At 55.7% G+C, this 16,010-nt stretch overlaps 1 protein-coding gene across 1 annotated transcript in view; it reads left to right on the forward strand.

Moving 5' to 3' along the window:
• Positions 1-16,010, forward strand: part of LOC119103162 (phorbol ester/diacylglycerol-binding protein unc-13) — a 37,476-nt gene that overhangs the window by 10,590 nt on the left and 10,876 nt on the right. Inside the window, exons 5-7 of the mRNA XM_037226612.1 lie at positions 10,463-10,586; positions 11,250-11,393; positions 15,399-15,681. Of these exons, the coding sequence (XP_037082507.1) occupies positions 10,463-10,586; positions 11,250-11,393; positions 15,399-15,681 (551 nt within the window). The remainder of the gene's footprint in view (positions 1-10,462; positions 10,587-11,249; positions 11,394-15,398; positions 15,682-16,010) is intronic.

Raw genomic sequence — 16,010 nt, forward strand, 5'->3', positions numbered from 1 at the left:
ATCAGCTGGCGCCAGCGCCCGCCTCGCCACGTGCGTGGCGCGTGGATCTGGCTTTCTCTGCAGCGAGTCGCGACTAGTTCACCCCCTGGAGTGCAGTCTGTGCAGGCCACAGTTTGTGCAGACCAAGCTGCCTGGCCGCGCCAGGTCCGTGTCCTGAACTGCCCTCTGAGCGGGATGGCGTCCGTGGGCTTGTGCAGACCATGCTGCCTGGCCGCGCCAGGTCCGTGTCCTGAACTGCCCTCTGAGCGGGACGGCGTCCGTGGGTTTGTGCAGACCATGCTGCCTGGCCGCGCCAGGCCCGTGTCCTGAACTGCCCTCTGAGCGGGACGGCGTCCGTGGGCTTGTGCAGACCATGCTGCCTGGCCGCGCCAGGCCCGTGTCCTGAACTGCCCTCTGAGCGGGACGGCGTCCGCGGGATTAATGAGGCCGCAACGTCCCCCGGGCCTCATTGCTGCGCGCGGCGTTGTTCGGTGCATCTGCGACCTGGCTCGGCCCGGCCGGCGGCGTGGGTGGCTGGACCGCAGCGGAGGCTGCGGACCCGGCGCGCCTCCGCCTACCGCCGGTCCCCACAGCGGCGGTCGAGCCTGAGCGCACTGCTCGCGCCTGTTCCCGCGCGCCAGTCACGGTCACCATCTCAGTGTGTCGGGCCGCGCTCGGGTCGAGAGGAGGCGGAGCCGTCGCGCGGGTAACCGGCCCGGTTCATTTCCAGCGGCGGCAGTGAGAGCCGGTGACACGTCACGCCCCCAGTAGACGCCTCGTTAGGAGCAGTCGCCGGGGTAACAAGGTACCGTGCGTACGCCCCGTCCGGTGTAGACAGCGTTTGCTAGAGGTAGAGGGGTCTGGTTTGGAATGATATTATCAGGTATGGAGGTCGGCAACATGCTACTGTTGTTCGCTCCGGGTAGACAGTCGTCTTAGCAGCTGAGATTGGGACCTTACAGCCTAGCATAGTGCAAATGCACCGAGAGGGTCACTTCCTGAACACACATCGCCCCAGTCAACTGTGGACTGGTTAGACCGGTTCTAGATCACCGTACCAGTAACGCAGGGTCTGGCACCCTGTTAGCAAGGCACTAAACCCCCTAACAAGCGGGACTTCCGCACCTTACTCGGCTTTCAACGCATGCAGGTATCAGACGTCAATGCTGCGTTAGCAGCCGGTGTTGCTTGCGCGATGCGTAGATGGTGGCGATGCAATGCACCAGGCAACGAGTCGCCGGTCGTAGAGCACGCTAGCAGCGGACTTGCGTAGTCTGGTGAACCTCAAATCGTGGCTGACAGTCGGGAACCCCATGACGTGCTTCACAGTAGCTGACAACAGGCAGAGTGTAGGGTACTTTGCTGGCACTGACCGACCAACTCCGCTTTGGGAGACGACTTGGAAGAATCTTGCGACTGAACGCACGGGAAATAGAGACCTGCTCACCCCAATCAACTCGTTGATGCACCGCAACAAGTTGTTACGGAAAGTGCTCCCAGTTCCGAACACCTGCGCTTGCTCTCAGTACAACTATTGCCTGAAGCACACTTTGACTGGCGTCCCTGAAACATATAGGAGTATCCTGTATGTAAATACATTTGATAAAAAGACAAAATTGCTATTGCCAAAAAGCCCCATGCTATGTAGTCCGTTTGAAACCGAGCATCCGGCATTTGGATGTTATGGGCGTTTGCTCTTATGAAGGCGTCGTTAACTAATGGCTACCTTTTGCACGGAGGTCCAGATATTACAACGGCAAGCAGCTCCATGGGATAACGCCTCCTAATTAGCACTTCAGCGAGGACGGGCATGGCAGTGGCGTTCTTCAGTATTTGCATTCAGGCACGCCAGCGGCGGACGTGTCAACGACACACTTTTCACAATAAAGCCACAGCTCACGGTCAGTGAGCTCGGTCAAAGACTCGGCCCTGCTGAACAGTGGCTCTGCAATGCAGTCAGCTCGTTACTGTTCTGGACCCGCTGGGAGGGCAGGGGGGGGGGGGGACGCTCACGTGCTGTCCAGGGCCGGGCCGGCCGCCGGGATTAACGCCGGCTGCCCACAGCGCGATCGACCCCAGCATTCGCTCACGGAAGCGGCCGATTGTGAACGCTCGGGCCGAGGGGCCGGCCGCCAACGTCGCCATCGCGGCCCTGAAGACGACACTGGTGCTGTGCGCCAGAAGCCACCGCGGCAGTGTCAGGGGTGTCAGCTGACGTTGGTGTGTCGGGACGACGCTGTAGTGTCAGGGGTGTCAGCTGGCGTTAGTGTGTCAGAGACGACGCTGTGGTGTCAGGATGCCAGCTGACGTTGGTGTGTCAAAGACGATGCTGTGGTGCCAGGGATGTCACCTGACGTTAGTGTGTTGGAGACGACGCTGTGGTGTCAGAGTGCCAGCTGACGTTAGTGTGTAGTGTGTGTTAGTGTCACTTGACGTTAGTGTGCAGTGTCAGGGATGACGCTGTAGTGTCAGGGATGTCAGCTGACGCTGGTGTTTCAGAGACGACGCTGTAGTGTCATGGATGTCAGCTGACATTGGTGTGTCAGGGACGACGCTGTAGTGTCAGGGATGTCACCTGACGTTGGTGTGTCAGAAACGACAAGGCAGCGTCAGAGACTATGTCACTGCTGCGTCAGAGGAACATCAACACCATGTTGGAAGCCATCACTGCAAAGCCTGAGAGGGAGGGCAGGGGGGGGGGGGGGTCGCCGCGGCATCAGAGAAGCCTGCTGTGTCATTGTGGTGACAGGAGGAATCACTGTAGTGACGCACGTCTCTTTCCAAGTGTCAAGAGATTTCCACTCCGGTCCAAGGATCTCACCGTGTCTGTCCAGTTGGCTAGGTTCCGGGTACGTTCTCAGGAAGGACTGGCCAGCCAAACAATCAAGTGGATACCTGGCTATTACAAGTGGATACAGTGCTGGAAGCGGCCCTAAAAGTTACTCGAACACGGATCAAATACGCTGCGATGTATCTTGGTGGAGCAACTGCCACACGGTGTACTGTGTATGCCGAGTTGGCTGCACATTTCAACGGCGGTGAAGTTTGAGCGCCGACGCTGCCCTCCAGCTGTGAACAGTGATCAGCCGCAGGTGTTGTGCGCATGGTCTGCACTGTTGGCGAAGGGGCGGTGACAAATCGCCCAATTGCAAATCTCTTCAGGGTGGGTCGGCGCTGAGTGAATGGGACCTAAACTGGACCATCGCTAGGCTGGGGCTGCTTTCAGGAATCCGAAAACACTGAGTCAAATTTGTCCGCATTCTGCTTTTTATCGTAGGGCTCCTTCGTCCTGTGTTTTTAATAACTGATCTTATTTATACTGCACCAGGTCACTCAAACATGTTCCCTCTTAAAGGCTTGCATGGAGAAAGTTGAAAAACTGGCACCAGCCGCTTCAATGACCAGGGTATATGTCGCGTTCCAAAGTAAAATGCCAGCACTGTGAGCTCGTTTACGGCCACGACACTACGTGGGTTCAAATTACGCGAATGGTGTCCATATTTCCTTTTCAACGCGGGGAAATGTTAACCACTGGCGTCGGCATCACCGCCTTTACGACACGTAAAAGGTTCCGCGACCCTTAACGTAAATCTGGCTCCGTGAGCGCAGTGCTTGGTGTTTGGGAAACATCGGTGCCCTCGGACTAGGACCACAACTATCTCTGCCTAACAGGGACCGGATCCCGAAAAGGTCGACTTCAAACGCTGGAAACACAGAAGAGAGCAGAGTCTAATGAACGTGATAAATGCCGTAGACAATTCCGAATGGCATTAAAAGTTAGATTATGTGGTAGAGCTATGACTTCGAATATGTGTAAACCCGCATAACCTTTCTTCGTGCTGACTGATTTTTCTGTTATGCCTGTTAAGAGGCGTTGGCAAGTGTGTGGCAGGCATTTTAAGTTTCAGAAACGGAGATAATGTGGTCCGTCTTAACGGTCAGCTTCCAGCAAGCTGAGAAGACCGGGCTGAAGTGGTCACGTCATCGTCCCAAACCCTGTTTTTGACCTGGATTGTGCCGCTGGGGCGCGAGGTCAAGATCTTAGCCTAAACTTATATGTAGGCAGAACTGCTGAACTGCCCGGAGCCGCCCTCGCTGAGTTGTAGGTCAGATTTCTAAAAATGAACATTACCACAGCTCCGACTTTTTTCCGACTCATCACCAACGACATGAGCAGCACCTGCCATCAGAGTACGCTGACTGTGCTGCGCTTCCGGCCATCACACCGCCATTACCAACGACATGAGCAGCACCTGCCATCAGAGTACGCTGACTGTGCTGCGCTTCCGACCGTCACACCGCCATTACCAGCTACATGAGCAGCACCTGCCATCAGAGTATGCCGCCTGTGCTGCGCTTCCGACCATCACACCGCCATTACCAGCGACATGAGCAGCACCTGCCATCAGAGTATGCCGCCTGTGCTGCGCTTCCGACCATCACACCGCCATTACCAGCTACATGAGCAGCACCTGCCATCAGAGTATGCTGACTGTGCTGCGCTTCCGGCCATCACACCGCCATTACCAGCGACATGAGCAGCACCTGCCATCAGAGTATGCCGCCTGTGCTGCGCTTCCGGCCATCACACCGCCATTACCAGCGACATGAGCAGCACCTGCCATCAGAGTATGCCGCCTGTGCTGCGCTTCCGGCCATCACGCCGCGCCATCAATCATTACACCAGCGTGCACTGTGACGTTTAGTCATGTTTCAGTGCGTGCGCCGAGTCCCACACGTCAGACCGTCGGGCCCCGAGCGGTACACTGTCCACCATAACCGCACCACCGCTCCTCCTCTGACGCCCACGTCGGTGCTCTCTCGTCGGATGGAGAGGGTGGGAGGGGAGCGGGGGGAGGGGGGGGGGGGCTGGGCGGGCGCCAGCGACCCTCTCCGCCGCCGCCGCCGCCCGCCGACCGGCCCTGTGTGGGCCGAGGGGCAGACAGCTGCGCACGGTAGCCGCAGCTGCAGTGCTCTGTTGGTCTGCCGCGGAGAGACCCGCCAATGCCGAGTGACGCCGGCGGCCGTTGGCAGGCCTGGACGACAGCTTGCGTTATCATAAAGGGGCCTAGCCAGTGTGTGCATGAGCGCTATCTTAGAGAGGTGACAAACTGGTGTGTTTACGAGTGCGCAAATGTGAAGCCAACGATAGGAAAAAACACCTGCAGGGTCGCGAACATGATGATAGATGTTTAAATAAATCATGAAACACGCACGCCAATTGCACGAAGTTGCCCCATCTGTGAATCTGAACAAGACTTCCCACTTCGACCAGCAGCGAGACTTTCGTGAGTCCCCGGAACAGAAGCTGTCGCCAGCGGGCGATCAGCGCCTGCTCTTAGAGCACAGTGCCGAACAGCTGCCCCGACCGGGTCTGAGTGGGCGCAGCCTCGGTCTCACAGCTGGTTGTCTCCTTCTGGAATTGGGCCACCGATGGGAGGTCGTGGGGTGGCCGGTCGCCATACATCGGCACACAAACGGGGTCAGCCAACGGCGACGTGACGCGTTGTCACGGGGATAGCGGTGGCGAGCAGCGTGGGAGAGAGGGAGGAGGATAACTGATAAAGCAGGCTGAGCCTACGAGAGACCGCGGTGGCGAGCAGTGTGGGAGAGAGGGAGGAGGATAACTGATAAAGCAGGCTGAGCCTACGAGAGACCGCGGTGGCGAGCAGTGTGGGAGAGAGGGAGGAGGATAACTGATAAAGCAGGCTGAGCCTACGAGAACCGCGGTGGCGAGAACAGTGTGGGAGAGAGGGAAGAGGTAATGATAAAGCAGGCTGAGCCTACGAAGACCGCGGGGAGAGCACGGTGGGATAGGGGAGGAGGCTAACTGATAACGCAGGCTGACCTACGAGAGACCGCGGGGAGAGATGTGGAGAAAGAGGGAGAGGATAACTGGATAAAGCAGGCTGAGCCTACGAGAGACCGCGGTGGCGAGCAGTGGTGGGAGAGAGGAGGAGATAACTGATAAAGAGGCTTGAGCCTACGAGAGACCCGCGGTGGCGAGCAGTGTGGGAGAGAGAGAGGGAGGAGGATAACTGATACAGCAGGCTGAGCCTACGGAGGACCGCGGTGGCGAGCAGTGTGGAGAGAGGGAGGAGGATAACTGATAAAGCAGGCTGAGGCCTACGAGAGACCGCGGGTGGCGAGCAGTGTGGGAGAGAGGGAGGAGGAGGATAACTGATAAAGCAGCTGAGGCCCTACGAGAGACACGCGGGGGAGAGCAGTGTGGGAGAGAGGGAGGAGGATAACTGATAAAGCAGGCTGAGCCTACGAGAGCCCGCGGGAGAGCAGCGTGGGAGAGAGGGAGGAGGATAACTGATAAAGCAGGCTGAGCCTACGAGAGACCGGGAGAGCAGCGTGGGAGAGAGGGAGGAGGATAACTGATAAAGCAGGCTGAGCCTACGAGAGACCGCGGTGGCGAGCAGCGTGGGAGAGAGGGAGGAGGATAACTGATAAAGCAGGCTGAGCCTACGAGAGACCGCGGTGGCGAGCAGCGTGGGAGAGAGGGAGGAGGATAACTGATAAAGCAGGCTGAGCCTACGAGAGACCGCGGTGGCGAGCAGTGTGGGAGAGAGGGAGGAGGATAACTGATAAAGCAGGCTGAGCCTACGAGAGACCGCGGTGGCGAGCAGTGTGGGAGAGAGGGAGGAGGATAACTGATAAAGCAGGCTGAGCCTACGAGAGACCGCGGTGGCGAGCAGTGTGGGAGAGAGGGAGGAGGATAACTGATAAAGCAGGCTGAGCCTACGAGAGACCGCGGGGGAGAGCAATGGAGACAGAGCTCTGCTGATACCGAACAGGGAGTGGCAGAGTGGGGGAAAGCGGTCGGAGAGCGAGGGGCCGACCCCAGCCGGTCGATTCGCCCCATCGATAGGCCCGATCAGCTGGCCAGACGGCCGCCGCCACCGTCGGCGGATAATGAACAATTGGTGCGACCACCACTGCCGGCCTAACCGACCCGGAGAGGAGGACCGCCGGAGGCCGGCGGCTCACCGCGACCGGCCGGCGGCGGCGCCGAGGCCATCCTCCTCCGCCCCGCCTCGGGGGAGCGGAACGGAACGGGGGAGGGGGGGGGGGGGGCGGGCGGCCGACCGACGCGGCGTGCGAGTGGGACGCGGGGCCGAGAGTGCGCGCTGCGGAAGGGTGGGAGAGGGGGGAGGGGCTCGGTCGGCGCGGCGCGGCCGGCGCCGGCTCCGGTCGGCCACCTCTGCGCCCCGGTCCGCCCTAAGGTCGCTCCGGGCCGTCAGTGGCCGTCGGCAGCGGCCGCCGTCCATCCGCCCGAGACCGGGCCAGCAGAGCGCGTGATGCGAGCTTCGCAGGCGAGCCCAGCGGTCCGGGCTGGAGGGAAGGCAGCTGGCATGCCGACCCGGCTGGCTGCTCTTAGCATGCGCTGCGGCGGTGACTCCATCTCTGGGGACGGTCAGCTGCCAAGAAGTCTTCAATTCTCGTTCAAAACAGCCTGACAAAGGTTTGGCGCAGACAGCTCATACATGGCCTAGACAGGTGCTGCAGCTGCACTGGTTGGCGTCGCGCGGCGAGCGCAGATGTCCAGCCAATCCCCAGCGGCGTGCTTTGGTGCCGTGCCCGCAGGCGTAGATAAATCTCAGAGCTATGCGTTTTGGAACCGCCCTTTGAGCATTGGGGTGGGACAGTTCGGTATTCAATGATTGCAGTGCGGCTTTAGGAATGCGGGATTGCCCAATAGGAAAGAATCGTGAGGAAAGCGACCCAACGCACTTTTATTATATTTAGAGGGTTTTGGTGCATCAAAAAGACATCCTTTGTTAAAGGTGTAGAAGGTTATAGAGTTCCGTCTTCGTGTGGCATATTTATTTTGGCAGGGAGTTTGTCTTTATGCCGTAATGATTTGGCGGAGGTTTGGTGGTAATGCAGGTGCCATCAGAGACAGGTCAACGAGAAATTTGTGTTTGGTAGGTCCAATTATTCCATAGTTTGCTAGGACTAATGGCTCCATAAATGACGTCAGTGGTGGCTGTGGTTGAGGTCACTGTGACAGGAGTGATAGATGCATCCTACGAACGCACGATTAGCACTTTGCCTGCATTCCGGGCTCAGTGATGCATCATGTACGTCAAGCATGCGGAGCGAGCAGGCGCCTGCGGTGTTTGCAGACACGTTCGCAACTCGGTGGCACTGGCCCTATTTATGTTCTGGTCCCTTGCCGGCTAACCCGGCATTGCTGCGTCACCATGGACAACTGAAACGCGCACTCAGGAGCGTTTGCGACCTTTGTTGGTCCAGTAGGACAGTACTAGCCTTCAAGGTGATGTGCGTTTCTTTGAGCAAATCATTCACCGACAGCATTCAAGGTCCTTGCGCTCCTGCTTCCGATGACCGATTTAAAACACAAAGTGGCGTGGTCAGCTTCCCCGCGCTGGCCGGGGAACTTGACTTTCCAGAAACGGTTTTCGATCACAGCTCAAAACCTAGCTCGCGCAGCAGCACCAAATTTACCGTTTTTGCTGAATCTAGCCTTTTTGCAAATTTGAAGCTTAATCTGCCAAGGTCAGTGGCCTAAGCCAGGTCAAAGAAGTCAACTTTCAAAAAGCTTTCACCACGCATACATTTTGTGTGCGTTATTTGCCATTGCCTCAACTTGCATAGCAATAGAGCGTGAGAATGCCTACAGTTTGGTTATTTCAGAGTTTTCAAAACATGCAGGTTGAGTAACTTAGGGTGAGGTCAACTTTTGCTATAAGCTTGTGTTTTGTTCAAATTTGCACCCATTTTTGTGTAGTTTTGATGTTTGCATATCAGGAAACAGGTACTTACTGACATGCACAGCCATCATATGACTACAAAGCACATGTAATTGGCCTATATCTTGACCTAACTCTATGGGTTTCTTCTGCAAATTACATGCTGAGCTGAAAATAGGCAGCTAAATGAAGTAACTCGGGACACAGAATTAGAATATTCCACTGAAAACATGGTACGATATCATTATGATGCACAATGAAGTCACGTGCAGACATTCAAGGTCATATGAAGTCATATGCGGTCAATAACCGCCGTCGTCAGTGGGGAAGAGGTTAAATGAACGAGTGCAACGCGTGTATTGTGTTTATGAATTTGACAACGCATAATTTCAAGTACCAACGTGTCTGTCATCGGTTTGTACAAATCAATTGTCAAGCGTCGAAAAAACTGTGTACTTTGTAGAGCTATGCAAGAGCTATGCGATCTTGAGTACCTGTAGACGCACTACACACTATTGTTGACCACATAAAATCATTGCATCGGTCATTGAAACCCGGTTGGTACTTCAATTTTCGCACTTGGATGGTTCATGACTTTGGCCATAGTTGACCTCAGTTGACCTCTAGTTAAACTTAAGAAAGCGTTTCTGTATCTGGGATGTTTTTCCCATAGCTGCACTTCACAAAATGAATTTAGTCAGAAGCACAATGTGAGAAAAACAGAAAGGTGCTGTTCTTGCAGGCTGCTGGTAGACTAAATTTGAACGGTGACATGACCTAACCTCACTCGCATGGTCGAGGTGAACTCTGAATTTCTTTGTTTTATGGTTCAATATCCGTCTTGACGAATTAATGTATATGTATATATATATATATATATATATATATATATATATTTCTACCCGCATTTTCCAGAACAACCGTTATTTCCATTTCGTGACGTCTGGTGGCCTCAAATTTGACTCAAAGTAAAACAAAAATTGGTGTGCATTCTTCATGCTTTAACAAGATCTTTGCAAAGGTACGTTTGTTTGTCTTGTGCAACGTCTGAAAGTTGGAGATCCCAGGGAAAAGTCAACTTCCCTCGGCCGGGGACGGTTGTCTTAGACCTCCGGCCGAGGTTAAGTTAAAGCATCGCTGATGGAGACAACGAAATATTTTACTTCATATAAATGATGAAATGCAGCAGGGCGTATCGGCTTCTAATGCTTTTCGGTATGTGCTTATATATATGTTGAGTATGCTTGCCGTTCATGCACGTGAAAATGCAAAAGTTTGAAAAGCTTACCATTTTCAGGAAACCAGTATGCACCATACAGCACACATGAAGCCGCATAGAATAACAGCATGAAATTGCAGCCTGGGTTCATAGTTTGCATTCTGTACAATAAAGTTCAGTCGAAAAGGGGGAAGAAAATCCAGAGGCTTTCTATCACTCTCCATCACACAAGCCTCTCCATTGACGAGGGAAAGTTTGTATGGAACGTATCTGTGGGTCTACTGCCTCCATCCTACAACTAGGGCCGTACATAAGCCGTGCCAACAGATCAATAGCCCCTGGTGGCGCACCACACTTCTCAAATGTCTCCGATCGCGTCCTCCCGATAACCAGTCGTTCGGAGCCCCGGCGGCAGTGCACAAAAACTGCGGACGTATCCATCTGCGGAGGCGATGCCGACGCCCGGGCGTCCGCTCTCGCTGCCGATATGACCTTTTGATTGGTGGCGCGGCGCCGCTGACCTTTGGCGCTCGGTCGGCAGGAGGGGCTGGGACAGTGGTTCCCACTGGACGCCGAGCTAGTGATGAACAACGGCGAGGTAGTTGGCACGCGGGGGCCCACCGGAGACCAGGCGCTGCTGGACTGCCGCTTCGAGGTGCCATTCGGTGAGTGAGTCGACGCTCGATCCCACCGTGTCCTTCCCCGGCCGGCAGCGGAGCTCGGTCGAGCACAGCCCGCCGCACGACCCCGATACCGAGCCGCTTGCTCTCGCTGTATCACGCTTGCTGATCAGTTGCGGCTGACTCTCAGCCTGTGACGTCTGAGTGAGGCACGCCGTTCAGTAGCCGCTCTGTCTGTCATGCCAATCGGTCACTCCAGTGTCATCTGTGTCAATCGTCTCAGGCTCTGTTGTATTTGACAGTCGGTCACCCCAGTGTCATCTGTGTCAATCGTCTCAGGCTCTGTTCCCCTTGACAGTCGGCCACCCCAGTGTCATCTGTGTCAATCACCTCAGGCTCTGTAACTCATGTCAGTCGGCCACCCCAGTGTCATCTTTGTTAATCACCTTAGGCTCTGTTACTCACGTCAATCGGTCAGCCCAGTGTCATCTGCGTCAGTCATCTCAGACTTTGTTACCCTTGTCAGTCGGGCGCCGCTGCGTTTGTTGTCAGTCGGCCGCGGACGTTATAATCATGTCGGCCATTTTGGAGCCTTGCCAGTTCTATCGGTCTGTTGCAGCCATATCGGCTCGAGGCAGTCGCCGAGCTCTGCCGTCGTTTGTGAGAGCTCTTCAGCGGGCTAACGACCGCTGTCCTGGTCCGTTCCAGACATGATGGACTGCGATGCGGGCGAGCTGCAGCGAAAGCTGGAGGTGCTCAACTCGGTGATGGCTTCGGAAACGGTGCCGCCGGGTTACGGCGGCGGCACGGGTGGGGCCGGCGGCGGCCGGCACCTCCAGCTGCAGCAGACATGTACGCCCAACCACGACACACACAGTTAGGGCTTACACTTTTAGTCGTTCTCTTCCTCTGTGTGTGCCTGTCCGTCCGTCCGTCTGTCTGCCTGTCTATCTGTTTTGTTGGTCGGTGTCCACGGTCTTCCGCTCGCCCCCGTACGTGCCGCCACCGTCCGCGCAGCGTCGGCAGTGTCGCTCTTTTCCACATTGCACCCCGCGTCCCGAGCTGCCGACCGGCGCACGACTCTGGTCAAAGTAACTGCACGCATCAGGCAAATCCACCGGCACAGCGGCGAGTATCGCCACCGTGCGAACTATGTCCCGCAGTGTCCACCTGAGCGCCAGGTGCAGGTGTTGAATTGCAGTATCACTCAGCCCCCGCGCTGGTCTGCTCATGGCTTTAAACTCCCCAGTTCGAGCTGAACAGACTGTTGGATGTTACTCGACTCGTCTGCTGCCGCATCACTCCCCTGCCCCACTTTTTCTCCTCTCTTCTATTTCTCTCTTCTGCATGAGCCGTCCGCTTTCTGAAAATGTCTGCACATATCTTGCTGACATGATACATGTGTAGCACATAAAACCATCGAAGGACCTGGTCGCTGTCGGGGATGAGATTGTACCTGCCGTTGGCTGTTTCATAAATGTACGCTGACATCGGTGCTTAAGTTAAGGAATTCCACGAAACGAATCGCTGCCGCTGGGCATCGTTGCTGCTACTGTCGGGTGCGGCAAGTCACCTGTTTGGCAGCATTTATAATCCCGCAGAGCACCTCTGCAATTGCATTCACAAATCTCATCCAGGGCTCCTAATCTGGGACTAAAATACCCGACCCATTCAACTTCCGTTGCTATGATGTTTGCCGCCCACTCCGACCAGCATACGCACCCATATGCAGACCGTTCGGGCCTCATGCCCAGAAGTGCAGTTACATAACGGCCCCCGATCGTGACGGCTCCGTCTGACAGCGAAGGACAGCAACCGCGCTTCCTCACCAGTACTGCGGTGGACGGTGTGCTCCGCTCTTCCTCACCAGTACTGCGATGGGCGGTGTGCTCCGCGCTTCCTCACCAGTACCGCGGTGGGCGGTGTGCTCCGCGCTTCCTCACCAGTACCGCGGTGGACAGTGTGCTCCGCGCTTCCTCACCAGTACTGCGGTGGACAGTGCGCTCCGCTCTTCCTCACCAGTACTGCGGTGGGCGGTGTGCTCCGCGCTTCCTCACCAGTACTGCTGTGGGCGGTGTGCTCCGCGCTTCCTCACCAGTACTGCGGTGGGCGGTGTGCTCCGCGCTTCCTCACCAGTACTGCGGTAGACGGTGTGCTCCACGCTTCCTCACCAGCGCTGCGGTGAACAGTGTGCTGATGACCTGGCGCTGTAAATAACTCGCCGGTAGACTGACACCACACGAAGCAGTGCGCCTTACCGTCTCTTCACGGCCCATACTAGGCTCATGTCCTACTTGGAACTGGCACCCAATCGCGAATCAGAGCGCTGCTCCAGCAAGCGGATGTGCTCTTGAAGGATGAAGGCTTGTGAAAACATGTCACCAATACATTGCCCACCACAGGGTATATTTTGATAACCCACTTCAACTCTGCAAGCCTTCTCCACGCGCGCTGTCAGTGCTGCACCTACGCAAATGTCAGGTGCAGCGTGATTTATTTGATGGCAACTCAAAGCCAAGCTGGAGGCGCGCGGGCAATACCGTAATCTGAAAGCTCAGCGCTCATATATAGTTCGTATGGACTTCCTGGGGATAGCCAGCGGGCAGAAGAAGGCTCTCACACTTATTGCGATCGGCCTGCTCCTAATTTCGGTACGCTCCCAAGCGCTGTGGGAGCTATTGGTGCAAGGCGGGCGCAGCGCCGATCTTGATTGGTATTGGATACTGCTGCGCGCGCCTCTCTGTGAGACACTATTCATTGCTCAGTTGGGACGCACGTTCCGAGTGTGCGCGCTGGGAGTCGCTCAGCACTCGCGCCTCTCGGGGAACACTGGACTGATGCCGGTGTTCGTATGGACACGTTTGAGCAGGTGGGGCTTAGTCAGAGAGATTGGTTGTATAACGGTTATATAAAAAGGTAGAACGGTGTCGACGGTCTTGAAGCGGCTGACAGGCTGCGTTTGTTAGGTCGCTGAACGCGCACTAGACACATTGAAAGGCGGCCCTTCGCTGAGTGTTTGCAGCGAACGTGGTTATGTTTTTGAGCACAACATTTTGTTACGCCTGTGGTCTAAAAAAAAATGGCTGTGGGGAGCACTGGTGGTTTCTTATAAAATAGCTCTTGCCCTTTTTCCGTCATCAGAATTAACTTGGAACGCTTTATTATTGCTCATTTTGTATCCCTTAATAACCATCCAAATCAGGTTTTAGCAGCGTTTTGTTCGATTGACAATTTTGTTTGAAATTTTCAGAATACGATTGCTGGTTTTATGCCCTGCTCTTGCTGAGAAAATTGACGAATGCGTAGCTGCTCATGTAGCTAATCCTTCCACAAATCAGTCATATTTGAACTGTCATTTATTTCTATATCGCGCTCGGACTAAATTGCTCCGTTCCGCACCAAACTAATTGAACGAACTTGGTGTGACGTTTAATAAATCACTGTCTCATTGTCAGAAGCATTCCCCTGAATCCATACGAAACGTTAGTATCGTTACACGCCCATTACAGTAGCCCTCTTAAGAGTTAACAACATTACATTACACATTACACATAGTTAACACATTAACATTACACGCCCTCTTAAGAGTTAACAGCGCAAAACCAGAAAATTCTAACAAATCGACCACTTTTGATACGCACTGTATGATACGTTCGACCGTTTGGCGGGAGAGCTATACTCTGAATTGCCAGTCAGCGGGCGTACCTCTTCCGGATCAGTTTGACCTCGGCCTGTCCGCCTGCGTCCCCATTCCACCCGGGCACGGACATCAACCAGCAGGTCATAGTAAACCTGGCCTGGCATAATCTGACTGATGCCAACAAGCTTTTCCGACCTGCCTGGCCAGACCTAGCGTTAACTTGGCCCAACGCCTGACCTGACCTGACGCTGACCTGGGTCAGCCAGTCGTCCCAAACCGCCCAACATGATACAGGCCCTACTGAGCCACGCCACCGGACCTGACACTAACCCAGTTCATTCGGCCATGACCACCTCGGCTTGACCTGAAATGACACGGGCTAAGCTGCCCTGCTTGGTCCGCTAGACGCCCACCAGCTGACCCGCCTGACCTGGCCGGGTCGGCGGGTCGGACGGCCCCCGCCGCCCAACTGCGCCCTGTCGTGACGGGCTCACCGCCGCTAAAATTAGATGGGCCGCCGGGTCGGCGCCGGCCTGCCGGCCTCGTCATTACCCGGCGCGTTCGCACGCCGGTATGGGGGGTGACGTCAGCGACAACGCAACCGGCAGGCGCGGCACACGGGGACGGCGCACCGGGCTGTCCGGTGACGGGCGGCACGGACACGCGGGCGCCACACACGCGGTCACGTGACCGGAGCCTGGCGCCGCTTACGGCGCTGCCAGCTGTTCTGCGTCGCCGGACTTCGAGTGGCATACCCACCAGTGTCACTGTTATAGTATTTTGGACTCCATTTCTGCATCATTGATTTTTATATTATTGATCACGACCAATGCCAGCTTTGACTGGAAGGCAGCTTTGAAAAAGCAAGCCTAGGGCAGACCACGGGTTTTATGCCGGGTCGGGTGGGCGGGTTCTCGCACCTCCTGCAGCTAAACTTTGCTCAGAGAGACCAGAATTCGGTGAACTACCATGCTGGGAAGTTGACCGCTCCAGAACACATGAATGAATAAGAAAGAGTTCAGTTCAGTGAGCCCAAATGAAATTGTTTTTTCCGCAACGGTTCATGGAATTGCCATACCATAAAGTGGGGCAGATGCTCCAGTAAAAAGCTGGCAAAGGCAATTCCAGATCGTTGATTCGCATGTGTGTTGAAGCATGACTGTCACTGTCGCGACATCGGCCGCCGCTGTCAGCCTGAGCACGTCATCTCATCGCAGCTGGGGTATCCGAAGACAGCGACTACACCAGCGACATCGGCTACCCCATCGGCCAGAACCCCAACTCGTCGGCATCGCAGTACCTGGGAGCGGCAAACAGCCTGGCCGGCGGTCAGGGCTACCCACATCACCAGCTGTCGCCCGGCTACCCTGGCCAGCACCAGCTGTCGCCCGGCTACGGAAGCGGAGGTTACCCGGCTCACCCAGAGATGTCGCCCAGCTCCGCCTGGCCCGAGGACGAGCTCTACTACAATAGCCGGCCGCCCGGTCGAACTGTCTCCAGGTAGGTGCAGTTGAAGGCACGTTCTCAATTATTCCGCTACAAAAATATAGGCCAATGCACTGCTAGTCCGGTGATTCTGTTCTGTTCAACGTCACGGTAAAAGGGCGGTAGCCAGAATGGTGGTGTCGCGGTAACTTGACCCGAAAAGCAGCGTGCCCGCTATCTGCCCAACTTTCCTCTCGCACAGTTTTATCCTAAATTATCCCGACGCCCTGTCTCACCGAGGCACGCCGTGGCCGTCAGTTATGAGTTGACCTCATGGCTACCCGGCGAAGGTGTCGCCCGATTGTCCACACAAACCCCAAGAATGGTTTTGTGTGCGCGACCCT

The sequence above is a fragment of the Pollicipes pollicipes genome, unplaced genomic scaffold (genome assembly GCF_011947565.3).
Source record: "Pollicipes pollicipes isolate AB1234 unplaced genomic scaffold, Ppol_2.1 Scaffold_5724;HRSCAF=6776_pilon_pilon_pilon, whole genome shotgun sequence".
Classification (NCBI taxonomy): Eukaryota; Metazoa; Arthropoda; class Thecostraca; order Pollicipedomorpha; family Pollicipedidae; genus Pollicipes; species Pollicipes pollicipes.